Source organism: Vidua macroura, chromosome 38 (genome assembly GCF_024509145.1).
Source record: "Vidua macroura isolate BioBank_ID:100142 chromosome 38, ASM2450914v1, whole genome shotgun sequence".
Lineage (NCBI taxonomy): Eukaryota > Metazoa > Chordata > Aves > Passeriformes > Viduidae > Vidua > Vidua macroura.
The window spans coordinates 774,640-799,582 of NC_071608.1; the positions used below are offsets into that span (position 1 = coordinate 774,640).

At 47.4% G+C, this 24,943-nt stretch overlaps 1 protein-coding gene across 3 annotated transcripts; it reads left to right on the top strand.

Annotated features, from left to right (window-relative positions):
- Positions 1–6,488: 6,488 nt before the first annotated feature.
- Positions 6,489–24,627, top strand: CERS5 (ceramide synthase 5). Of its 3 annotated transcripts, none has more exons than XR_008441071.1 (11): positions 6,489–6,755; positions 11,569–11,674; positions 13,636–13,766; positions 15,009–15,066; positions 15,590–15,640; positions 16,198–16,290; positions 17,549–17,677; positions 18,261–18,367; positions 20,612–20,768; positions 21,713–21,810; positions 23,397–23,486. XR_008441071.1 is itself a non-coding variant. In XM_054002254.1 (11 exons), the coding sequence occupies exons 1-11, from the start codon at positions 6,556–6,558 to the stop codon at positions 23,547–23,549; spliced, it is 1,215 nt and encodes a 404-aa protein (XP_053858229.1). In that variant the 5' UTR covers positions 6,489–6,555; the 3' UTR covers positions 23,550–24,627. The 3 variants fall into 3 exon arrangements, 2 of the variants coding, with proteins under 2 accessions (XP_053858229.1, XP_053858228.1); XM_054002254.1 differs by having other exon boundaries at positions 21,781–21,810; positions 23,397–24,627; XM_054002253.1 differs by lacking the exon at positions 21,713–21,810 and having other exon boundaries at positions 6,555–6,755; positions 23,397–24,627.
- Positions 24,628–24,943: the final 316 nt, after the last annotated feature.

Here is a 24,943-nt window from a genome sequence, read left to right on the forward strand (position 1 = left end):
GTGTTTTGAGAGCATTTAAAGCCTGATTCCAATTGAAATGAACAGGGCTAATGCCTTTATTAATGTTCAGCTCTTTATTAAAAAGATCAGCTGGGCAGGGGGCTCGACGCAGAGCTCGCCCCCGCGGTCGTAGCTTTCCCAGGCAGCCGAAAGGAAGGCGGCGTGCAGAGTCGGTCACTGGAGTCCCGAGCAGCAGCTGTCCTTTCTCCTTTCCTTGTGGCACACCGGTGGCCCGAGGATGAGGAGGCGTGGTGTGCAGAGTCTGTTGCTGAAGTCCAGAACAACAGCTGTCCCCACTCCTTCCATGGTGGCAGCACCAGGGCTCTCTGTCTCTATCTCCCTGCTTCTCAGAGCCTAATATAGTCTGTTCTCTCTTAGGTGATGGCGACGGTTAAAAGCCAGTCAGGGGATGTGTTTCCCTCTTCCTCAGCTAGGGCATTTATCTAGACTCCTCTATTGTGTTCAGTTTTTGATTTATATTCATTTTTATCTCCTAAAAATACTCCCATGATCCTAAGGGGTTTTTATTTGCATGTTAGTCCCAGAATGGCAGCGTGGAGGGGTGGGAGGCCAGGTAGTTTAGAGAAAACAAACAGAGCAATTAGCTAATTAGCATTTCAATATCGGTACTTAGCTAGAGTTAGTTGTTTTCTTTTAGTGTTGCTATGGGAACTAGGAAAGCCCTGCCCGTGTCTCTGGGGAACACCTGGAAACTGTTCATAACACTATTACTTTCAAGGAAAGGCAGATGCTACATTCCTTAAAAACACAAATGGGGGTCTATTTGGGACTGTATCCTTCAAAAGCAGGAACAGAGGTTTAGAATTGCAAAACCGTTTCCATTGGAAAAGACCTTTAAGATCAGAGAGTCCTCCCAATAACCTGAGACCACTAACACTGCCAAGGCCACCACGAAAGCATATCCCAGGAAATGTCATGAGATGGGACATCCTTCTTGTCTCCTTTGTCTCCCCAGGAGCCCCTTGGAAAGAGAAATGCCCACACGGGCTTTATCAGGCTCCTTCCCAGACAGCCTTTTCCTCACTCCCAGGTCTCATTTTCTCCGCAGGCTTCACTAGCTCACTCAACTCAGAGGAGCCCAGGTGGGAGAAAACGCTGCCTGGCATGGGGCTGTCTGATCCCTGTCTCACCTTGATTCCATTTGCCCCGCTCCCTCACCCATCAAGGAGACTGAAGGATCCCCCGCAACCCCATGGTACTGCAGCAGATCCCAGGCACATTCCCTCCTCCTCTCCTTGGTGGCTTCGGTGTGCGGGACAGCTGCTGCAGCACCACTGCACCTGCGTGTGAGCAGCGCCCCAGGAGCAGCTGCACAAGTTCAGAGTCTGAAGCAGAATCCTCAGCGCACACAAATGACAACTGCCATTTCAGGGACTGACAGGAGAAGCTAAATCCATCTGCTCACTGCCCTTTCTAGCCATGGCCATGCTGATGCAATTGGAAGAATTGCCCCCAGCCAGGAAGCTCTCAGGTGGAAGACAGGAGCAAAAGCTACACGTTTCTGAGGTGCTAGCTGACAGTGCCTCAGGTTTTCCTTCCAGTTTCTACGGGGTTTGGACTATTTTTACCATTTCAACACTTTCTGTGCGACCCTGTGAGTAAGCACCACAAACTCTCTCCCTCAAAGCCTTGAGGTAGTGCCAAAGCAGAACTTGTTCATGCTTTTTTCTCCTGGTGATTTTATAATCCCATCCAGACTCTGATAGCAAACCCATGCTGTAGACAAAAGACTGACCTTGGAATCATAGGGCACTTTCTAGCTGGGTGTTTTAATCTGCTTTTCCAAGGCCTTGGGCTGAGCACAGTGAGGCCGAGGCCTGGGGCCCTCGAGATGACCCCAGGGTGTCATGTCTTCACTAGAGAGGCAGAATACAGAGCTCCGGAGCTGTCCGAAGGGAAGTGCCGCTTCCCGGCGTCTTTCGGCAGAAGCGGCGCTTCGGAGCGCACCGCTGCCGCTCCAGACATCTGTGCGCCAAGTATCTGCTTCTTCGCCTCCAGCAGCCAGAGATCAGGGTAGCTTGCAAGAGGCGAAGAACGAAGCCACAAAGAAGTGGGCTTGTGTGCCCGCTACTACGAAGAGCTGGGCAGGAGTCGGCAGAGAGCACGGCCATCTGCCGGAAGTTTGCAGGTTGCCCAGGTGTGGTGACGTGCAGCTACACAAAGGGCAAAAGGTTTTGTGAATTTGAAGTTAGAAAGTTTCGTTTCTGTATTCCCCTGAGCATTCATCCCTCCCCTGAGTTATTCTCATTGGATTTGACCTGTAATGTATTCAGGCTGGACACTGTCTCTATTGGTTTTACCTTATCACCTATACTCCCTATAAAAACTGTAACCAGACCCACGCCCAGGGTCGCTTATCCCTGTGGCTTTCGAGCAATACAACTTTCATCGAACTGCACACAGGTGTCCTCTCTTGGTCTCTTTATCTCGGTCCTAGTAGCGCTCTCAGAGCAGCACTGCCCGTGTCACAGCGAACCAACTGCTACCTGGTAATCTCAGCAGAGACCCAGGGGCAACGGCGTGTGTTGCCTACCACTGGCCACCCACGGTGGCTGCTGGCCGGTGCCTTGGGGACGGAGGCCACGTAGGAAACAAAAGGCAACACCCAGGAAAGAGCAGTGTCCTTGGAATGTGCAGCAAATCCAATTTCTTGGCAAGATCGGGGTAAGTGAGCAGTGCTGGTAGACTTTCTCCTTGAGAAATGGAGTGGAAAAGCTTTTCGCTAAAATGTAGACGACTAGAGAGGCAGAATACGCAGCTCCGCAGCTGTCCTAAGGGAAGTGCCGCTTCCCGGCGTCTTTCGGCAGAAGCGGCGCTCCGGAGCGCACCGCTGCTGCTCCACTCATCTGTGCGCCAAGTAGCCACTTCTTCACCTCCAGCAGCCAGAGATCGGGGTAGCTTGCAAGAGGCGAAGAACGAAGCCACAAAGAAGTGGGCTTGTGTGCCAAGCTTGCAGACTGCTGGAGGACGGTGGCTGCCACTCTCCTGCCTCAAACCTGTGCTGCCCTGACAGTCCCAAGGGAACCCTACAAACTGACATCAGGAACCTGGGCTGGCCACTTTTCTTTCACAGGGAAAAGGGCCAGTCTTTTCTCCAGGGGCCTGTGGCCCTGAGTGGCCGGCCACCTCCAAAAAATCCGAACAATCAAGGATGTGTCCCAGACCCAAGCTGCCCCCACCTCAAACCTGTGCTGTCCTAACAGTCCCAAGGGAACCCTACTGTTATATGTAACAGGTATAATTCACGCCATTTTTAGCATGATATATATAATATTAAATAGTTGTTAGAATGTACCCTTTTGCATTAGAAGCCCCCCCTTTCTCAGGCAAAACCAGGTGTATGTTGAAACCTGATTCACAAGCAAAAGGATGTGGCTCGCCAGGAGATGGGCCTTATCTGAAACGATATGGAGACACTCAGGTGCTGATCATCGCGTGAACGACCCGAGATGGACATCAGGAACATCCCCCGGGCTGATACATGTGAATACCGTGTTCCCATAAATTTCATCAAGGGTCTCAGCAACTCCGGACTGTTCTACCTTGTCGCTGAAAAGGAAATCTCATCAACTTATGGGACTCTGAATGAAACAAAGGACTGAATGCCGAAATCCTGGCTTCAGGCAAAATTTTCCCTATAAAAATCGCTTGTACCAGGATGGTGGTGTGGGAGCATAGAGGGAAACCTCTGCTGAGGCTGACTTCTGTGTCTCGCACCCAGCGCCGATCCCGGGCTCAGCACTGTCCTTTTCCTTGTGGCTGGCTAAGTTAGATCTCTACTGCTAAAATAACTTTTTTTTTTTTTTTTTTTTTTAATTCGGCTGGATCATTTTTCATTTATAACACTACAAACAGACATCAGGCACCTGGGCTGGCCACTTTTCTTTCCCAGGGAAAAGGGCCGGTCTTTGTCTCCAGGGGCCTGTGGCCCTGAGTGGCCGGCCGCCTCCAAAAAATCCAAAAAATGAAGGTTATGTCCCAGATCCAAGCTGCCCCCACCTCAAACCTGTGCTGCCCTGACAGTCCCAAGGGCACCCTGCAAACTGACATCAGGAACCTGGGCTGGCCACTTTCCTTTCACAGGGAAAAGGGAGGAATCCCTTCCCAAAATCCCCTCTAACCTTGCCCTGTGGCAGTTGAAAGCCACGGCCCCTAGGCTTATGATCTAGTCCATCTAGGCACTCCAGGTCTCTCTCCATCTTTCTTGCAGCTGCTTCAGGGACTGGAAGGCCACAATGAGGTCAACTCAAATAATCTCTTTTCCAGCCTGAACAATCCCAATTCTCCCAGCATTTCCTTACAGCAGAGCTGCTCCATCCCTCTGATCCTCCTGGTGCCTCCCCTGGACTCTCTCCTGCAACTCCACATCCTCCCTGTGCTGGGCCCCAGGGCTGGGGCCAGCTGTGCAGGTGGGGTCTCACCTGAGCAGGGCAGAGGAGCAGATCCCCCCCTCCTCTGCTTTCCATGCTGGGGACTCAGCCCAGGCTCGGGGGTTTCCTGGGGCATGTCCAGCTCCTAAAACCCTTCTTTTCAGGACTGCTCTCCATCTGTAAAACTGGAGGGAAAAGATGGGTGAATTCCCGGTGCTCCCACTGGAAGCCAGCCCGGGCTGGCTCGGGTGCCCCACTAGGTGACACTGTGTGTCCGTGGTTTGCTGCTCGACTCAAATGAACAGTTTCTGCTCTCAGATTGAAGAGGGATTAGAACAGGGCTGGCAAAAGGAATAAGGACATGCAGGGATTTTTCACTTCTATTTCTGGCTCCAGGTGGCTCTCAAGGGCAGCTGAGGACAACTGAGGGTAAGTTATTGTCACTTGAGCCTGAGATGGGTTTGGTTGGGAGAGAGTGGGATAAGAGCCCGAAGCAATGCAGTGAACGTTCTGCAGCAGCATGAGGAAATGCGTATGACATGGATATTGAGAAGAAGGGAAAAGCCTGCTTCCTAGTTAGAAGGTGTTAGCAGTTCCACAACCTACTGCTTGTTTTCCTTTCTTTTAAATGGAGAAGTAAGGCTTGCTTTGTACAGAGGAAAAACTAAAAAACCTGATGTGCAAACCCAAGCTGCTTTCTGTCACCTTTCTCTGTTCCAACAAAATCCATTTAGTATCAGATTTCCTCAAATTGCTAAGCAACCAGAGATCTCTCTGACTGGAAATTGTGCTATTTGAAAAGGGAGGGAAGACCATTTGTCGTGGACTTGGATTTATGGAATATGCCAACTGCTTGTTTCTAAGGAAACACAATTGAATTTTACTGTGTCTTCCCAGTTACGTGATACTGAAGCAATACTCGCTGCACTTCTCAGAGACTTTAATCAGAAAAACATTAATTCTAGTTAAATCTGAGGCATTTGTGAGTCTCCGACATACAGGGGCCCGCATCCAACTGGAACACCTTCAAGGAGAGATTAGTACATTGGGTACTTCTAAATAAAGTCATTGATTAAAAAAAAAGAAAAGGTGACTAAATCATAAATCACTCTATCCTTGAATCTATTAGTTATCATAGCATTTGAGTGCTTAATGGGCCATTTAATCTATTCTCCACTGGACAGGTGCCAAAAGAGACATTACGCTAACAATGGATCGTTTGCTGCCCTGTCTTGCTGCCTGGAGGACTTTTACCAGTTAAAAGCCGTCTCTGCTTGTGGAAACCGCGAGGGCTCAGCAGCGTGTGAAGCATCAACATCACGGCCGTGACATGGCGGAATTGCTGGGGTGTCCTGAGCAGGGCCAGGAGTCGGACTTTGATGATCCTCGTGGCTCTCTTTCAACTCAGTATATTCTGTGACCCTGTGGCTCTGTCATTTTTTTGCTCTGGCTGTGTGACTCAGTGGTTCTGTGACTTTTTTTTTCATATCACTACGGTTCCATTCCCTGAGGGAGCGCTGCGGGGGGGGAGGGGGGCGTGCGCGATCTCCTCCCTCACGAGCCCGCGCGCCGCACGGGCTGGAGACCGGGGGCGCCGCACTGCGCATGCTCCCAAGTAACGGGCCGCCCGCGAGGGGCCCGGCGGAAGCCTCAGTGAGCAACGGCCTCGCCCCCGTGAGCGGCGGCTGCAGTGAGGGGCGGGATGAGATGTGGCGGTGAGCACCAGGACCTCGTTTTGGCCTCGTTTGGTGGCTGTGGCGACCGCCAGAACTGCGGTCGGCGGGAGGGGCGGTGCGAAGCGATAAAGGGCGCGGCCTCCTCCCAGCTCCGCACCGCCTGTGGCAGGCGATGCAATAAGGGGAACGGTGATGTAAAAGAGAGGGGCGGTGTATTCCAAGCCCGCCCCTTACGGGCCGTGGCCGGGCGGTGAGAGGCGCGGCCTCCTCCAGCCCCGCCCGGCCGTATCACTGGCGCCCGCCCGTGTGGCGGCGGCGGCAGGGCCGGGCCGGGGTCGATGAGGGGCGCGGCCTCCCCAAGAACCGCGCCCTCGAGGCAGGGGCTGCCACCCGATTGGCTGCTGCCGTGATGAGCGGGGCGGGGCTGGCGCTCGGCCGCGCCCCCGTGTCTGTGGCGGCCGCCCGAGCGCGGCGGCGGCAGGCGGAAGATGGCGGCGGCCGCGGCGGCGGCGCTGCGGGCCTGGTTCTGGAACGAGCGGTTCTGGCTCCCACACAACGTAACGTGGGCGGACCTGGCCGGCGAGCCGGGCCCGCCGGGCAGCGGGCTGCAGTACCCGCGGGCCGCTCACGTCCTGTCCGCCTTCCCGCTGGCGCTCGGCATCTTCACCGTGCGGCTGCTCTTCGAGAGGTGAGCGCGGGGCCGCCCCCGGGACGGCGGGGTCTATGAGCGCCGGGCCGGGCCGGGCCGGACCGGACCGGACCGGACCGGGCCCGGGGGTGGGGGTCGGCAGGGGCTCCCCGCGCCCTTCGGGGCCTCCGCCAGGCCCTTGGTGCGTGGAAAAGGGACATTGTGTAATCCCGGGAATCTGTCGCGGGAGTCGTATTTGTCGCGACATGCACAAGCCCGTGGGGCTCCACTGCCCTGGGTCTGGATAACGAGAGGCCCCTCCATTCCGGCGGTGCTGAGGTAGTGCCAAGAAAAATCTCATGATTTATATAGGAATTCACTTTTACTCCTGCTCCTACCCAGGAGAACCTCGCTGGGGTGACGGACAGAGCTGGCGGCTACTGCTGCTCTTGGCTTCCGTGTGTACTTTATTGTACTTTCCCTGAGTTCCTGGATGAGGAAATAGGGCTCGTTCACATGGCCTCATGCATTATTAAATACTTGGTGGCTCTCCCTCGTCTCAGGCACGATGGATGTGAGTGCGGATCTTCATCTCTGCCCATAAACAGGTGTAATACGGGATTCCTCATTTACCTGGGCATCCATAAACACGTGAACTCAGCCCTGGGGCAGAGGTAGATCCGTGTGTGGTGTGGATCTGCCAGAGCCACACGCAGTGTGTGGGTGGCACAGATATTAATTAGTAAAGCGGCTTACTTAGGAAACCCTTAGGTGAAATGGACCAAGACACCCTGTATTGCTGTGCAGGTAGTTCATTAAACATTGATTTAATTTTAAATTTTTGCCTTGAAAAGGCAGAAATTGGACAGGTTGGATGGATTGGAGCAGTCTGGATTAGTGGAAAGTGTCTCTGCCCATGGCAGGGAGTGGGACTGAGTGAGCTTTAAGGACCTTTCCAACCCAAACCATTCCAGTATTCCATAAGTATTTCTAAGCATGAAAAAGGCGGCAGGACTAAAATGAGTGGGAATTGAGTTGGGTTTTTTTCTTTGGATTTTCTTTAAGAACTGTGAATTTTCCTGAGCTTTCAGAAATTAAGAAGAGGTGGTTGGGATGAAGTAAAAAGATGGCAAATATGGAGGAAAATGAAGCAGGTCAGCAGAGAGGTGAGAAACTTGAGAGGCTCTGTTTTCTCCATGCTGTCTTTCTGCCCTTAGGAAAAAAAATGCTTCAGAAAAGCAGTGCAGAGAACCCAGGAACACACGTGGCACTGCCCAAATGCCATCTCAGCTTGGTGTGCTACTGCTCCTGGCCAAACCTTGGTACTTGCCAGGACATAAGGAAAGGAGGTTGTGAGACGCAATGAAAAGAATATTGTAGGGAGGTTTCTAATCCAGGTGTCAGTCTGGGGATGAGGTGCAGAATATTCTCTTTTCCTGGAGTTGGGGAAGATGCACTATACCTGATGGCACAGTACTCCAGGCAGCATTTACTTTGTCCTGATAATGTCTCCCTGGTTTATGAAATTTCTTTTGTGGTGTTAATTTAGGGTGGAGTCAAATGATGATTTAACTCCTGAGCCTGCAGAACAAAGCCCAGAGGCCAAGGTCTGGTTCCTGAGGGGGTTGTTCCTGATCTCAGCTGTGTCTCAATGGTGTCCCAAAGTGAAAGCAGATTGTCACAGCCCATCTCAGGCAGTTTCAAGTGTGTTTATTTTAAAAGTACATATCTTTGAATAAACTCCTTTCTGTTTCTTCCAGCCACTTTGAACATGTCATAAAAGTTCAGCTTTGTCTCAATAAACTCCTGTGGTGCATTTATTCCAATTCAGACTTTGATTGTGTCAAATGTCTCTTTTGACACACATTTCACAGTTGGACTTGGTGACTCAGAATGTGAATTACTCGTGCAGCTCTTTTGGTTGAGCTGCTTCTTTTCTCTCCTTTTGTAGCTCCTCAGTGTGAGGAAGAGCTTTGTGCTACAACACTGACACATTTCTGTTACTTAGAATTCTTCTAAAAACTACCTTTTACATCATGACATTGACAAAATAATCATTAGTTTGTCTGTCTGTGGGCAGTTTATGACTGTAGGGGCGAGGCAGGACTCATAGAGGAAGATAAAGACAGTGGGAAGTGAGAGGGTGAGGATTTTTGTCCAGTCAGCAAAGACTTCTGCCCATAAATTTGGCTTTATATTTTTTATCCTTGGTTATCCTTTTGAAAAAGGTGATTTGAGATGTTACTTAATCAGGTCTATTATGGAATGAGGTGGTTAAATCTTAACACGGCAAAATTGAGAGATTATGGAAATACAAACTCAAAGAGTGCATATTCAATAAATCTCACTTTGGAGATTGTTCTTCCTTTAAGAGCTGTGGTAGGAAGTCACCAGCCAAATTGGAATGTTCATAAAGATTCTGCCTTTTTGTGAAGCACAACATGTCTGAGAACTATTTGTTCTAAATACCAGTCTGTGGACTTGAAAATTGGTTTTAAAATCAGTGTGTGTTAACAACTAGTGTCAAAGAGGTGGCTGGGTAGGCTGGGGTGTGAGCTGATCCCTGTTGATAAAGGTTTAGTACAAGTGTTTATGCGATGAGAATTTCTTGCTGGAAGGTGTGGCAGTAAGTTGACCTTGGGTATAGTTTGTTGCCATTGAGATTTCTATAAAATCATAAAACCATTTAGATTAAAAGGGACCTTTCAAAGCCACCTCATCCAATTCTCTCCTCAAAGCAAGGCCAGTGTTCAGGCAACTCAGGTTGCCTGTGGAGTTCAGTTCAGTTTGAATATCCCCAAGAATGGAAATTCTGCTTCTGGGCAGTATTTTTTCCTATTTTGGGGGTTGTGCAGAACTTTGTCACTGTGAGATTCAGTGCAAAACACATCTGAAAACCTACTCTGGGACCAAAGTGCCACAGCAGTTTGAAGTGTGAGTTTACCTAAGTAGCAGGTCAGCTTGGGATTTTCCTGTCTGAGCAGGGGATTGACCACTCACTTCATATTCTACCTGCAAGTTCACGTGTGAACTTCTGTGCTGCACTTGTGGTATATCCTGTAGGAAAGCAGAGTATAAAGCCATTTAATACTTGATATTTTTTACATTTTTGTGGGGGTCTTGCCAAATGTTTCATAACATCAGGACATGATTTCTGGGTGGTGGTCTGGATTATGGCGGAAGCTGTGAGCCTTTGGAGCCAAGCTCAAAGGAAATCACTCCTTCCTTTTTTTTTTTTTTTTTTTTTTTTACCTGTGGGCATTGAAATGTAGTTTAGCATGTCCAGAGACAGGAGCAGAGCTGGGAAGGGTCTGGAGCACAAGGAGAGGTTGAGGGAGCTGGGAAAGGGGCTCAGCCTGGAGAAGAGGAGGCTCAGGGGGGACCTTTTGGCTCTGCACCACTCCCTGACAGAGGGGTCAGGTTGAGCATCAGGAGGAATTTCTTCATGGAAGAGGTGGTCAGGCCTTGGAAGGGGCTGCCCAGGGAGGTTTGGGGTCCCCAAACCTGGAGGTGTCCAAGGAAGTGGCACTCTGGCCTGGGGACAGGGAGGGGATCAGGCGCAGCTTGGACTCGATAATCCTGGAGGGATTTTTCAACCTGAGGGATCCTGGGTAGAGACATAGGAAGAACTGGGGCAGACAGGGAAGCCTGAGCCCACAGTGTCTATAATTTGTTTAGTGTTTTCTGAGAGCTGGGTGACTGATTCATTTGGGATCAGTCACAAGCTGATCTCTAATTCCTCAAGGGAAAACTCCATGACCTGGGACTGTTCTTAAACACAGCCACAGATATTTGTTCCTGAAGCACTGAGTGAGTATTCCTGAGAATAATTATTGTTGGTGGACTTAGAGCCATGATTCTCCTGAATTTTAGTCTTTCCTTTTAAACACAAGGAGAAATTGTAAAAATTGTGGTTGGAAAAAGCAGCATTTTCTGCTTGGTGGCACTGGGAGGCTCCTAAATATGTGTAATTTCAGTTTAGCTCTCTCTGAAACAATCTCTGTGAAAGCAAAATGGTTTTAACGGTTCAAACGTTGTGTCCTTTTCAAAATCAGTTTGAGAAACAGGTTCTTCCTTAAAATAACTGATTAAAAGATACTAAATTTTTCTCCTTTAACCCCCCCCCCCCTTTTGCCCACCAACAGGAGAGGAACAATTCATATGTCAGGTAATGCAGACATTTCCCTTGGAACCCTGAGCCCATTCTGACACAAACGTGGTCATTTTAAACCTGTTTATATTTGTTTTAGTTGCAAACCCAGGCTTGTTTCCAGAGTCTGTGCTATAAAATCCAGGAAGAGTTAAATCAGTTTGGAATACACAGAGCACATGGGATAGATGAGATCCTGAGATCAGGGATCTTTCAGACTGGGGAACTTGCATCTTCCTGTCTGTCCTGAAGGAAACAAGCCACTTTCTTTTTCCTCCCACAAAAAAAAAAAGTTACTTCTGAGAGCTGTGTCACTTGAACTTCCCTTTTTTTCTGAGCTATGTGACATCAAGGCCTATTTTGGAAACAAAATGCTTTGTTTTAGGGCTTCATCTCCAGCATTTCTGTTCACAGCAGACTGCTATCAGTCTGTTGTTTTATTGCTGAGGAATGAGAATCTCCCTGGGAGCACATTCAGATCCTTACAAGCCAAGGGCATTAAGATTTAATTTTTCATCCTGGTGTGCACAGTATGTGCTGTCTGAAGTTACCATATGGACTAATAAAAGAAATTTCTTCACCTGGGAAGCGGTGGAATGGAGATTTCAAAAGATTTTTCACCAGGTTTTACAGCTGGCAACAAATCCAGGTCCTTGTGATTCAGGCAGAGGAAGGAAATAAATATCTTGTTGTAATCCAGCTCTTTCTGGGCAATTCTTGCAGGTTTATTGCCAAGCCATGTGCCATAAACCTTGGCATTCAGGACAGTGGACCTCACAGAGCCCAGCCCAATGCAATTTTAGAGAAGGTGTTTACATCCATCACTAAGGTGAGTCATGTTTCAAATTCCACCTCCATTCCAAAGGGAATGGAAGCCTGGAAGTGTCTGGGGGGGGGGGGGGGCTCTTGCTTCCTCTTTTCTGGATTGAGATGCACATTTCACACTCTGCATCCACATGTGGGCTCATTCTGGTTTTATTTTGCCTCTGGCATGTCCTTCTGGTAGCAAAGTAAATTCCCTGTATGGCTGAGCCATGGCTTTGTGCACAGAAGAATCTTCTTTGGGATACAAATGTTCCCCTGATAGACAGGCCTGAGCTTCCTTTAGTTCCCTGCCTTTGGTCCAAGTTGTACAGTGGGGATTCTTGGTTTAATAAGAGATTTCCCAGCATCTTCCACTTTTATTGGGAAAGTGTTCCTCTTTTTCTGGAGCTCAGTTCCTTTTCTGATTTTATTGGTTTTATTGTGAATGTCTTCCTCTCATTTTTGCCATTAACTGTAAATTTGGACAGCAGTTGTCAGTGGAAGGGGATTATTCAGGGAGGTGTTCAGTCAGTGAAGGATGTCTTGGTGAAGGTCAGGACATTCAATGGTGGCAGGAGGTGTTTCTTTGGGTTGTTTCCTTCTTTCCCTTAAGCTCACAAGCCTACAGCACTACAGAATTACAGAATCCCACTGCATTTTATCCAACATTGAATAAGTGCAATAGATTTTCATTAAAGATAACGAAATGGAAGGTTTTCTGTTGAGGTTTGGTGATGTTGAACCTCATCTACTGGAGTAGATAAAGGGAAATTCTACAAAAACCTCAAAAAACTTGCCTTGTGAGAAGATTAAAGTTTGAGGCATTTGGAATGATGTGTGAACTGAAGAATCCCCAGAATCTGATGCCCTTTGTTGGGAGAATGTTAATGCAAGGGATGTCCTTGAAATTAATGTTTAGAAAATCCAGGAGGTCACAGGCTGTGTGGAATTTGTCTGGCTTGTGAAACTTTTAACTGTCCCAGTGTGCTGTGGCTGCTGTTGGGTTTGGAGGGTCAGGCTGGGGGTGGCCCTGGTGCGGGGGAAGGATTTCCCTGCTGCTCTGAGCTGGGAGCTCTGAATTCCCCTTGAAGGCAGGTGCTTTCCCAACCATTAAACCCCAGGAAGGTGCTGAGAGATGTGTGATGGATTGACAGGACAGTCATGGTCTCAACACTGAAAATCAAATTACTCTGATTTTGGTTTTCAGCTGAGCAAACTGATGATTTTTTTATTAAATCAACATTCTGCATAGCTTTTGTGGTTGATATGTAACTCAGATAGTAAAATGTGTTTATCATCTTTCAGTGTTAGAGCTCCCTGGCAGAGCTGGTCTGAATTATCTCACTCCTGGGCCATTATAGAGGGAGCTACCAGGTTTGGTTCACTTTGATAAATCCATTTGTGTTCATTCTGACAGGTGGAGAACAGGGATATATTATATCTATATTTGTCATGGAAGTACTTCAGTCTTCAAATATATTTTAATTTATAAACTTTGATAACAGAAATAACACAATTTCTACAGTGCCCTTATGGAATATACAAATATCTACTGTGTTAAACCAACTCTAACTTGAAAGTTTCCCTGTCCTTGCTGTGAGTAGCAAACCTTAAACATCTTTAGCTTTGCTCCTGAGTTCTGGGGTGTTTGAATTGATGTGCAGCTTTAACAGGTAGGACAGGACACTTCAACACCTCCTCCCCCCAAATTAATAGACAGAAAAGTCACGTTCTTTGTCTTAATGTGCTGTCAACTGAAGAAATAGGTGAAGAAATGCTCAACCAAAACCATTCTGAGTAATTAAGTAATTAGTCGCTTGTGAGGGTTAAACCTGAACAACCATTTGTGGCAATGGGTTCTTGCTTGCAGAGTCTGTGGTTCCTTCCTGGTGTGTTTTTTGTTATCTGTGCATTATTTCTGTCATAGTGCAGGACTGAAAGTAGCTTGAGGAGTGGGAGAAATGACATCTTTTCATTTTCCTTCAGTCTCCAGATGGAAAAAGGTTAGAAGGCTTGTCCAAGCAGCTGGACTGGGATGTCCAAAAGATCCAGCGCTGGTTTCGGCATCGGAGGAACCAGGACAAACCCACCACCCTCACTAAATTTTGTGAGAGCATGTATGTTTGTGCAGAGGGGCTTCATCTTAAAGCTCTAGCTGGGCCTGGGGGCAGCTGCTCTGCCAGACCACGGTCAAAATTCCTGTAAAGCAAACGAGGGCAGTTAAAGGAGGTTTTAGAATTCTAAAATACTTTGTGGGCATGCCTGAGAGACCAGAATGGGGTACAGGAGTCAGTGCTGGGTGGCTTTAGACACTGGGCCAGGTCCTTCATGGCACTTGAGAGTGTCTGTGTGTCCCCGTCTGTGTCCGCTTCTGTGTGTCTGTGTGTGCACATCTGAGTGTCCATGTCCATGTCTGTGTGTCCATGTGTCCGTGTCTATATCTGTCCATGTGTCTGTCCATGTCTGTGTGTCCCTGTCCATGTGTCCCTGTCTCTCTTTGTGTCCATGTCCCTGTCTCTCTTTGTGTGTCCCTGTCTCTCTTTGTGTGTCCCTGTCTCTCTTTGTGTGTCCCTGTGTCCCTGTCTGCATGTCCCCGTCTCTCTTTGTGTGTCCATGTCCCTGTCTGCATGTCCCTGTCTCTCTTTGTGTGTCCCTGTCTCTCTTTGTGTCTGTGTCCCTGTCCATGTGTCCCTGTCTGCATGTCCCTGTCTCTCTTTGTCCCTGTCTGTGTGTCCCTGTCCATGTGTCCTCATGCCCACACTGGCTGTAAATCCCCTAGGATGCTTCTGCACAGCCCTATTCCTGCCCAGAGCTTGTTCCCATTCCCACCTTCTGGCTTTCCCAGTCACAGACACTCCTTGGCTTCCTTTTCTTCTCTCTTCAGCCCATTCCTTGTTCCCCGTTCCATCCAAGCTCCTGCAGTTTTCTCTGTAGTGCAGTAGAACCTCAGTATTTTTTCCTGACTTGTTTCTCCTCTGCTGGTTTCTTTCCTTTCCAGTAACTTTCAATTCTTCCCCCAGTATGGTTTTTTCTACCTAAAGCCACAAGGTAAGAGGGAAAAATACATACATTAGGATACCTCTTGGTGACAACAGCTTTGCTTGTTGTTATCTTGTTGTCTCTTAAAGCATATGAATGATGTATGTTCACCCTGAGTTTCAAACCTAACTGTTGATGCAAACTCATGTGTGATGTGAAAACTCTTCAGTAGGTTTATGTTACCTGAAATGTTTAGAAATGAAGGTAGGTGAAGGCTTTTCAGATGTCAAATTTGGGGGTTTTCCCAATTAATTAATTTTACAAATGCTAACCAAAAGCTGATTCTGTGTCCTAAGTTTATTTTTTACTTATTTTTCCAGGTGGAGATTTACATTTTATTTCAGTATATTTTTTTATGGAATCAGGTTTCTCTGGACGGTGAGTTGCTCTGTCACCCACGTTGTTCTGTGTGGTTGCAGTTGAATGATCCCTGATTTGGGATCCTGGGGGTTCTGTTAAAGACCTTGTTTACACTATAGGGAAGCTTCTGTACAGATCTGTCATTTTGGAGATAATAGAAAATTATTTGATGTGTTATCCCAGAATGCTGGGGAAAAAAAGGTGAGTTTTGGATTTTCTTTACTATGGAGAACTGCTCCTTTTTTTCTCTTTCCCTCTTGGAGGGATACAAATTCACCTCCTTGGGTCTGTATTATTATTAGAGCTGTATGATTATTCTAGAAGTTTCCATTGCAGCAGAACTCACATTGACAGCACAAATTAGACTTTAAATCACTAGGGTTTCTTAGAGTAAATGTAGTTTGAATGGCAGAATGAAGGTAAAATTTCAGTGAGGCAGTACTATAGTGTCAGGTGACTGGGGAGGAAAACACCCAGTACAAACTGGGGTTTTATATAACTTCTTATTTATATATAATAAAAACCTACCTATTCCCTTTAGGCACCCTGGTTTTGGGACACACGACAGTGCTGGTACAACTACCCTTTCCAGGTATGAGAGAAACACTTCCTAAATTCCAACTTTTTGAACAATTTCAGTTTTTATTTTTGTTATTGATACTGGATTAAAACTCTGCCATTTACTCTTTTTGCCTTTATATCCTGGTTAGGTTTGGCAACAGCAGGGTTTTCTCAGATACATCTGACTCAGTCACTTTGTTTATTTGCTGCTGAGATTATTAAAAGTGGGAGAAAAAGGCATAAAATCATAGTGGTAATTTATTTATTTACTGTATAGAGGCCAACAGTCTGTTCCAGAACCTGGTTTTCCTACTCCAAGAGGCTTCAGCAGGAGCTATAAATATTGACAAGGGAATTTACTCCTTTGGAAGAAAGGCTCAAACACACAATTATATTTGTGTGAGTAAGCCTGGAGTAAGATGCCTATTGCTTAAGCTTGTTTTTATTAAACCTGAATGATTTAACTTATGCCTCAGCAATTCTGGAGCAACAAAGCAGGATGGAAAAGGAGGAAGGAAACAAGTGATTTTAATGTAAATTTTGAATTCTTTTTTTCTTGTAACTGTTCTATCTGTGTCTGTTTTCCAGCCTCTAACATCCAGGCTTTATTATTACTATATCTTGGAGCTGGCCTTCTACTGGTCCCTCATGTTTTCTCAGTTTACAGACATTAAACGGAAGGTGAGATGAACCAGAATTGCATTTAGCACTCACTAGCTTTAATAAAATCAATAACAATAGGTAGGACTAACAAAAAATAGGAGTGTGCCTGGCCAGAACAGCCAAAATGTAGTGATAATTTTGTTTTCTTCCTCATTTACACCTTTGTGAGCCCTGAGAAAAAGGGAGGAGCAAGGCTGACCTGGTGTAACCTTGAGTTCCTTTCACCTTCCAGGGGACAAAACAGCTTCACTCAATACCTCCCAATCAAAAGTTAACAAATCATTGCCTAAAAATAGATTTAACTGGAAGGCTTGCAAGAAAATGAGCTGCTCAAAGCAGTAGCTTGCTGAAGCTGCTGAGGAAATGGCAAATGCTAAGGAAATTATAAATTGGGTTTTGAAAGGAATTTCTCATCTGTGTGAGGAGCAGATGATGAGTGGTTGCAGTTGCTCAAATCTAATTCTGTCATGCTGCATTCCAGGATTTGGTTATTGTGGCTGTTGGAGAACAGTCCCCAGTAAATCCTGGCTTATTGCTTCCTTTACATGAGCTGCAAAGCAGCAACTTATCCCAATTTTTGCACTGGCTGTTAAAAACCAAGTTTACCCAGGCTTTTTTCTGTGCTGAAATATTAGCAGGTGGGGCACTATGGGATACGGTGGAGCTGCAGACAGGGAGTGATGAACAACTTTTGGGACTGTGTTTGTAATGTTTCATTTTGACTTCTAACAAGTGGATGACATTCCCCACGGCAGCAGGGTGAGGTACAGGGAGCCAGGGGCTGAAGTGCAGACCAGCCCTGAATATTGTGCATTGTAAACATTTTTTATTCTTCCTGCTGAGTTTACCTGGTGTTCTGTGCCTGCTCTGCCCTGGCAGGGTTTGGTCACTGCACAGCAGTAACAGCACTTAAATGTGTCCCAGGAGCTGAGGGGACTTCAGTGTGTCTGAGAAACCAGAAGGAGATTAAAAATAAGGGTCATCTTGTCCTCTGAATCATATCTGTGGGGTCTGCAGGTACAGTTGTGTGTGTGCCAGAGAGACTGTGCTGATCCCTGAGCAGGCTGAGCTCTGACTTCAGCAGCACCAAAGCTGAGAGATCTTTCTGGAAGCTTTTGTGGATATGGTGGGAGTGTGATGAGCTACAGTTGCTGTGGAGTCAGAGCCTGAAGCGAAGGAATCCTGTGACCCCAGTGACTCAGTTAGGTGGCTCTTCCAAACTTCTTCATTTGTGTGACAACCAAAGAATCTTCATTCCTGGTTTTCCTGTTTCCAGGACTTCTTGATCATGTTCGTCCATCACTTGGCCACAATTGGACTCATCACATTCTCGTACATGAATAACATGGTACGGGTTGGAACTCTGGTGCTGTGCCTTCATGATGCTTCAGATTTCCTCTTGGAGGTGAATTTCCTTTCAAATCTTTGCATCCCTAATGCTGGTGTGATCTCAGGGGAACAAGCTGACATCCCCGTTCTTGATGAACTGCTTTAAATGTGCCATGAAATTTGTGCTGCTGATCCTGCCTTGTCAGCTTTTCCTCCAAATTGCTTGGGTGCTGAGAGTCACAAAACCATGGAATGGTTTGGGTTGGAAGGAACCTTAAAGATCATCCAATTCCACTATCCCAGGTTGCTCCAAGTCCCATCCAGCCTGACCTTGGACACTTCAAGGGATGGGGCAGACACAGCTTCTCTGGGTAACCTATACCACCAGGGCCTCACTACCCTCTGACAGGGTGATTGTATCCTCTGACAGTTTGAAGCCATTCCCCCTTGTCCTGTCACTCCAGGCCCTTGTAAATAGTCTCTCCCATTATTCTTGTAGGACCATATAAATAACAGTATAAAAATACTATACAATATAATAATCCCTCTTTGTTCCAAACTGTACAAATGTGACTGAGAGTTTTTTTGCAGCTTTCCAGCCAGTTAATTACAGAAGTACACAAAGGAAATTATATTTGCATGTTTATTGTCTCTTGTAGGCTGCAAAACTGGCCAATTATGCCAAGTACCAACGTCTGTGTGATGCTTTCTTCATGCTCTTTGGGGTTGTGTTCATCGTGACCCGGCTGGGCATTTACCCTTTCTGGTAAGCACCTGGAGCTGAGAGGTCTTGGTTGTTCTCCCAGTCCTTTCAGCAGAGCCTTTGTTTTAGACTTTTCCCAAGCATTCCAGCTGTCCCTTGAGGCAGCCTGAAGCAGACATGGCCCAAGTGCTGTTTGGGGCGGGAGGTTTGAGTAGGCACATGAAGAAATCTCTCCCCAGTCAGCTGAGGGACTGGAAGAAGAGTCCAGAATCCCATTCACAGCTGCCCCTCCCCTGCTGCAGTGATGACAGAGTCAGACAGAATCTGCTCTGAGGGGCTTGAAGGATCCTCTGCTTCTCTGAAGAAGTTCTAGAAATAATTACAAGTGAGGCACAGTCTCATGAGGTCATTTTTGTTTGTGTTTGGCTTAGTCATCACTGCAGTTTCTGATTCTTAATGACACTTCAGTCCTGTCTTTGTGTCGTGACTATTCAGAGCCTGAAATAGGTCTGAGGTTTCTTGGGGGGTAAAACCCTGGATAAATGGCTTAGAGAGAATCATCCCATAATGAGATTCCCTCTCACCTCAGTAGGTCAGACCTGGAGCAGTGCTTTGGTTAATGAGCTGTTGTCCATTTATTGTGTGTGGTGACAATTTGGTTACACCGTTTTACTGCCTGCATTGATTTCCTAGGCGATGAACACCTGGCATTCCCATTCTTTTTGGGTGCCTGGTAGGCAGCAACAATCCTTTCACTTTAGGATCAGGGTTGCAGTTAAAGCTCTTGCTTACTTTCCAGTAAAGGTATCAAAGGACTCTGGATGAAGAAAGACCTATAATTCCTATTTCTTCATAGGCTCCTTCCAGGGACAAACTAGAGAGTTGCTTTAGCAGCTGCTGTCTGTCATGAGGGGATGCTCTTACCTCACACCAGTGCTCAGCATCCTTTAAATCTTTAATGTGTTTTCCACTGGCTGTAATGCCACTCCTCAGCTTTGTAGAGGAATCTGGCAAGCTGCAGCAGCACTGCAGACCCTGTGCTGTTTCACTGCACGTGTATTCCCTTCCCTAATTAGTAATGTAAAACGTCAGCAGATCTCTGGAATTGCATTTAATTCTTTCAGAAACCTGCTATGAGTTAAATACTTCTGGAGCTCCCTTTTGGGGGATTTTGGTTCTTGTTTGAAGGGCTTGTTTTGCTTTTCTTGTGAGATGTTAAAAGCTGTGTGAAATTAATGTGGTTGTTAAAGGTCTCTCCATACCTCTCTGCATCATAAAATCTAAAGTGTTTATTAAATTGCTGAAGGACTGGCAATAACTCCCAGCAACAAGAACAGCAAAACAGTAATGAAAGAAACACAAAGCTTGGGCCATAAAGCAGTTTTGAGTCTTCCAGCCTGCCCAGAGGAATCTATAAAACTCTGAGGGAAGAGAAGAGCACCCAGGAAGGGAGAGAGGCCTTCTGGGGACAAAATTCCTTCCCGATCCCAGAATCTTTGAGATTGGAAAAGCCCTCCAAGACCACTGAGTCCAGCCTGTGACTGATCCCCAGAGCCGTGAGTGCCATGTCCAGTTGTTCCTTAGGCACTTCCAGAGATGGGGACTCCACCACCTCCCTGGGCAGCACCTTCCAATGCCTCGCCACCCTTTCCATGAAGAAATTCCTCCTAATGTCCAACGTGAACCATCCTTGGCACATCCCTCTTGTCCTGTTGTTGCCTGGGAGCAGAGCCTGACACCCCTCCCAGCTGCCTCCTCCTGTCAGGGAGTTGTGCAGAGCCAGAAGGTCCCTCATGAGCCTCCATTTCCCCAGCTGTTCCAGCTCTGGACACACTCCAGCCCCTCAATATCTCCCTTGCTGTGAGGGCCCAGAACTGGACACAGCCTCACAGTGCCCAGCACAGAGGGACAATCCCTGCCCTGCTCCTGTGCCCACACTGTTTTTGATATGATTTTTGATCTTTGAATCTGGGTGAAAGCTGCCCAAGCAGGAAGGTGTTAATGGTTGTTTTGGTGACCAGAGCAGCCTGACATCACTTCCTCTGAAGTTGTTATAAATAAATGCTTGTGCTTTGGAGAAGAAAATTGGCAGCAGATCTGTGTGTATAACCAAATTGCAGCACATTCGCATGTTCTGTTTTGTTGCTCGGTTCAAATGCTTCTAATGAGCTTTACTCAGTCTCCTGACTCTGGCAGGAGCAGAGCAGCAGATGCTCAGTGAGACACAAATTGTTGTGCATCTGGCCTGGCACCTCCAGTCAGAGCTGAGCACAGCTGATCTAAAATGTGTTTCTGGATCTCTTTAAGGATTTTGAACACAACCTTGTTTGAAAGCTGGGAGTTGATTGGTCCCTACCCTTCCTGGTGGCTATTCAACGGGCTCCTGGTGACCTTACAGGTCTTGCATGTCATCTGGTCTTACCTCATCATCCGCACGGCCTCCAAGGCCCTGGTGAGGGGCAAGGTAAGGCTGAGGGAGGCTTCTGGGTCCTCTTTCCTACAAGCCCCATTAAGGAATCACAAGAAATTGGGCTTTTCAATGAGGGCTGGTGTTGGTTCTTAAGGGACTTTTGTCAAGAGTTCACAAAAATGGTGGTTTTTTACTTTAATTGCTCTGCACTTGTGAGTTCCCAGGTGTGTTCAAAGGCAGGGAGTCTCTCCTTGGCATGCAGGGGAATAACTCCATTTTCCAGTACATTCAAATGTCCTAAAATGGGGATTATGACATTCTTGTTGTGCACTCTGGAGTTTAAGGTGGTAGCAGGCTCTCTTCTGGACAACAGGATGAATATACAGGATGTTTCCCAACTTCAGCTGGTCCTTGGGATGTGCTGGGGATTGTGCTTCTTCACTGGCTTCTGTCTGCCAGTGCAGGCACTGAGCTCCAGCACTCAAGGAAAGGGTTCCCAGCGATGAAGTCGAGTTTGCTGGTTGTCAAAAATCACAGAATGGCCTGGGTTGGAACAGACCTTAAAAGATCATCCAGGCTGGACAGGGCTTGGAGCAACCTGGGACAGTGGAAGGTGTCCCTGTCCATGGCAAGGGGTGGAACAAGGTGAGCTTTAAGGTCCTTCTGACCCAAACCATTCCATGATTCTATGAAACCAGCAAAAAAGCTGATTTAGTAGCACAAATACTTTTTCCTATCAGATATTGATACTCTGATCTGAGTTTCTCTGACAGCTCTGCATTATTTTGTGTTTGACTTTAGCTGTCCCTACACATGGAACGTGGCCTTGAAAAATATAAATATTCTGGTTGACTCTGGGGGCAAGTAGGTTTCAGGGTACAAGCTCTTCATCTGTTCCCCACAGCTGCTACTACAAATGCCTGATTTTCATTCTCTGCAGCTGTTTCTGTATCCTGAGTTCTACACCTTTTCCCTTTCCTTGGTTCTCTCCTGTCCAGGTGACCTAGCCAGAGAAAGGACTCTAAGCTCTGTCTTCTTCATTCTTTTCTCCTTTTCTCTGTGCCAGATTGGAGCTGGACAGTTTCACCCTGTGCATGTAAGTGTGACCTGTGTTTCTGTTTGTTCGCTGAAACACGTCTGTGTCAAGGCCAAGACAAAAGCAGAGCCCTGGTCTTGGGGCTTTGGTGCCTTCTCCTTCTCTCCCTGGTCCTGACAGAGTGCTAAAATACTATTTTTTCCAAAGGTCAGAGCAGTGTCCTGAGGTCTGTTCTCACCTGCTGTTACCTGCCTGCACAACCTTCACTTTGTGCTTTTACACACCCACACACTCCAATTTCTGTCTTTGCTCCTCATCAGCACCGCACTGAGGGGGAGAGGGCAGGAGGAATTTACTCCTTTTAGTGAAAAGGAGTGAAACAGTCACTTCTCCCCCAGGAACAGAAAAAATGTCCAAGGATTTCTGCTTCCTTCCAGTGACCCTTTGAACTTCCAATATAGCAGGAGATCGGGGAAAGATAGCAAAAGTTCTGGCAACAGGCAAAAGCCAGGACATCCAAAAAGCTGCTGGAGATCATTAACTTCACCTGGCTTCCAGCCAGATCTTCCTGGAGTTCAACCACTTCCTGCTGCTGCAGAGCCCTAACTCTGACTCCAAGAGAGCAGAGTGAAATCCTGGAATCCTTGGAAAGCTGCAATCCAGAGAGCTGGCATGTGGAGTTACTGAGGCTGGAGATGGAGGGGAGTGAGGAGAGTGAGGAGCTGCCTTGGGCAGAGCAGGGGCTGCTCTCCAGGTCCAGCTCGCTCTGGGGAGGTTTGGCTCTGGCACCTATCACCACCCAAGGTGTGTGTTTGCAGCTGGGGCTGGGTTTATGGGCTCTTCCCTTCCCCTTCTGGCTCTGCAGGGCTGCCCTGCTGTGGCACTTGGAGCAGCTGGCACCACACTCCTGGGAGGGTTCAAAATCCCATGAGCTGGATTTGCAGCCAGTCTCTGAACTAAGGCATGCTCTGTAAGCAGATCTGGATCCCTGGGCTGAGGCTCCTCCTGTTCTGAGCGGGTGTTTGCTGAATCAGACACTGCCTTTGTTCTCCATCCCCTGTCCAAACAGGCTCCTGCTCCTAAATGGGATCTCCCAGATGAGGCACAGGCTGTGAGAATGGAGGTGCTTTGTTGGAGCAGTGATGTGATAAATAAAGCTGGTTAATTTTTAAAATAGCAAAGCTGCTCCCTGTAGGACAAAATGTTCTCTCTCAAACTGACACATTCCTGGTTTTTCGTTGTCAGACTCACTTGTGATCGTGACATGAGAAATTTTTGATTCAAAACAAATAATTTAGAAAAACGGCCTTTAACTGACCCAGAGAGGAGCCCTTGGAAGACAAGAACAATGCCAGATCTGTAATATCATCTGATCTGGTGAGAACAAGAGTGAAGTGCTTTCACAGATACACAGAATATTTGGAAAATGGAGCTCATCTTTCCAAATTGTCTTTTTCAGTGTCTGTATCTTGTTCCTAATGTGGTGACAGGCTCCTTGGGAGCTTGAACCGAGCCGGACTCAAATGTAGGCAGTAGATGTGAATGAACGTGGTTCATCGCGCGGACACAACCTTCTAACTGCTGGTTTCTGTCAATTTTTCAACTCCCCTTCTCTCCCACTCCCCAATTCCATTGGCAATGTTTAGGTATCCAAAGATGACCGCAGTGACGTGGAGAGCAGCTCCGAGGAGGAGGATGTGACTTCCAACAGCACAAAAGGAATTTTTAGCACTTCCAGTAACGGTTCCAACCGCCTGAACGGCCACGTGGCCAGTGGCCAGTGGACAGGAGAGGAGTAAGGCCCTGGGCTGGCCTTGAGCAAACACGAACTTCTCTTTCAATATCTAGTTGTGTTGAGCTCCACATTTCCAAGTGATCTTTAATCAAAAACCCCTTCCCCAGAAACCTCCAGCAGACCTGAAATGGGCACAACCCTGACCAGTCAGAGGCTTTGCACAGCACAAGGGATGAAGCCAACGACCGGGGCAAAAACAAAGCTGCAGATTACACTTTAAGCCATTTTGTACTTCAAAAGTACAAGAAAACACCCCTGAGTCCTGTTGGTATTTGCAGAGGTGTCTTTGTTTGTGACAAACTGGCTTTTACTGGGATCAACACGAGGCAGAGCAGGTTTGGACCGCAGGGTTTGGTGCTGCTCAGTGACGGTTCACTCCCGGCAGGTGCAGCAGCTCTTGATGCACTCCAGAAGCCACTTCAGAGCACAGAGAACGCAGGTTCCATGTCCCAGCTGCCCTGGGTGAGGCAGAGACTCTGCTCCCAGCGGAGCTTTGAACTGTACTAACTCAGAACCACTGCTCTGCCTTGCTCCAAGGTGCTGGGGAGGTCCCAGCTGATCATCTCTGCTGTCACCAGGGACCAGGCCAGCATCTACTGCCTCTTTTGGCGCTGCAAACCCCTCTGAAGTCTTGACCAAAGCCTTCTGCAAGGGGGTGGGGGGGGGGTGGTTTATTGCCCCTGAGACAACCAGCATAATCCAGGCATTTAAAATTGTTTTCTTCCTGTTGCAAATTGTGGTTTTGAAGATTTCTCTAGACCTACTGGATTCAGTTGGCTAAGCTGGGATCGGAGGGAGGATCAGAACTGGTAGGCTGGGATTAACTCTCCAAAAAATGAGATGTTTTGGTCCTGTACTCTGAGACAAGTGATTGTTCCTGCTCTGATGTTAGAGCTGTGGAGGAACCCAGGGCTGGAAGAGCAGCCACGCTGTGGGCTTTGCTTCTCTTTTTTTTTTTTTACTCACTGGTACTTGGGGGCAATGGAATGGTCAATCAGGAGCAGAACTTTGGAAACTTCTCAAGTTGTTACCATTTTATACTGTTGTTTACTCTTATCTCCAATTAAAAGTTGCTTCAGAAACCTGGGGTGATGTGTTTCATCTTGAGGAAATAGAACAAAGGACAGTGTGTGTCTATCTCTGAGCACCTGGGCTGCGGCCAGGAGCACAGGAGAAACAACTTTTTGGAAGAACAGAAGTGATGGACTTGTGGAAGGTATCCCTGCCTATGGAAGTGGGGTGGAAATGAGTGACATTTAAGCCCAGACCAGTTTATGATTTAGGGGACACCCCACACCACCACACCAGCCACAATCTCTGATGACTCTTGTTACAATTAAACAATAATTGTATCTAATTACTAAGCAAGCATTACATCTAACAATCATATAATTTATC

Excerpts from the sequence above, each read along its gene's own strand:
- CERS5 (XM_054002254.1), top strand. The coding sequence starts at position 6,556 with ATGGCGGCGGCCGCGGCGGCGGCGCTGCGGGCCTGGTTCTGGAACGAG. Across the intron at positions 17,678-18,260 it reads CTTCAGATTTCCTCTTGGAG|GCTGCAAAACTGGCCAATTA; the intron begins GTGAATTTCCTT and ends TGTCTCTTGTAG. Across the intron at positions 18,368-20,611 it reads CTGGGCATTTACCCTTTCTG|GATTTTGAACACAACCTTGT; the intron begins GTAAGCACCTGG and ends GATCTCTTTAAG.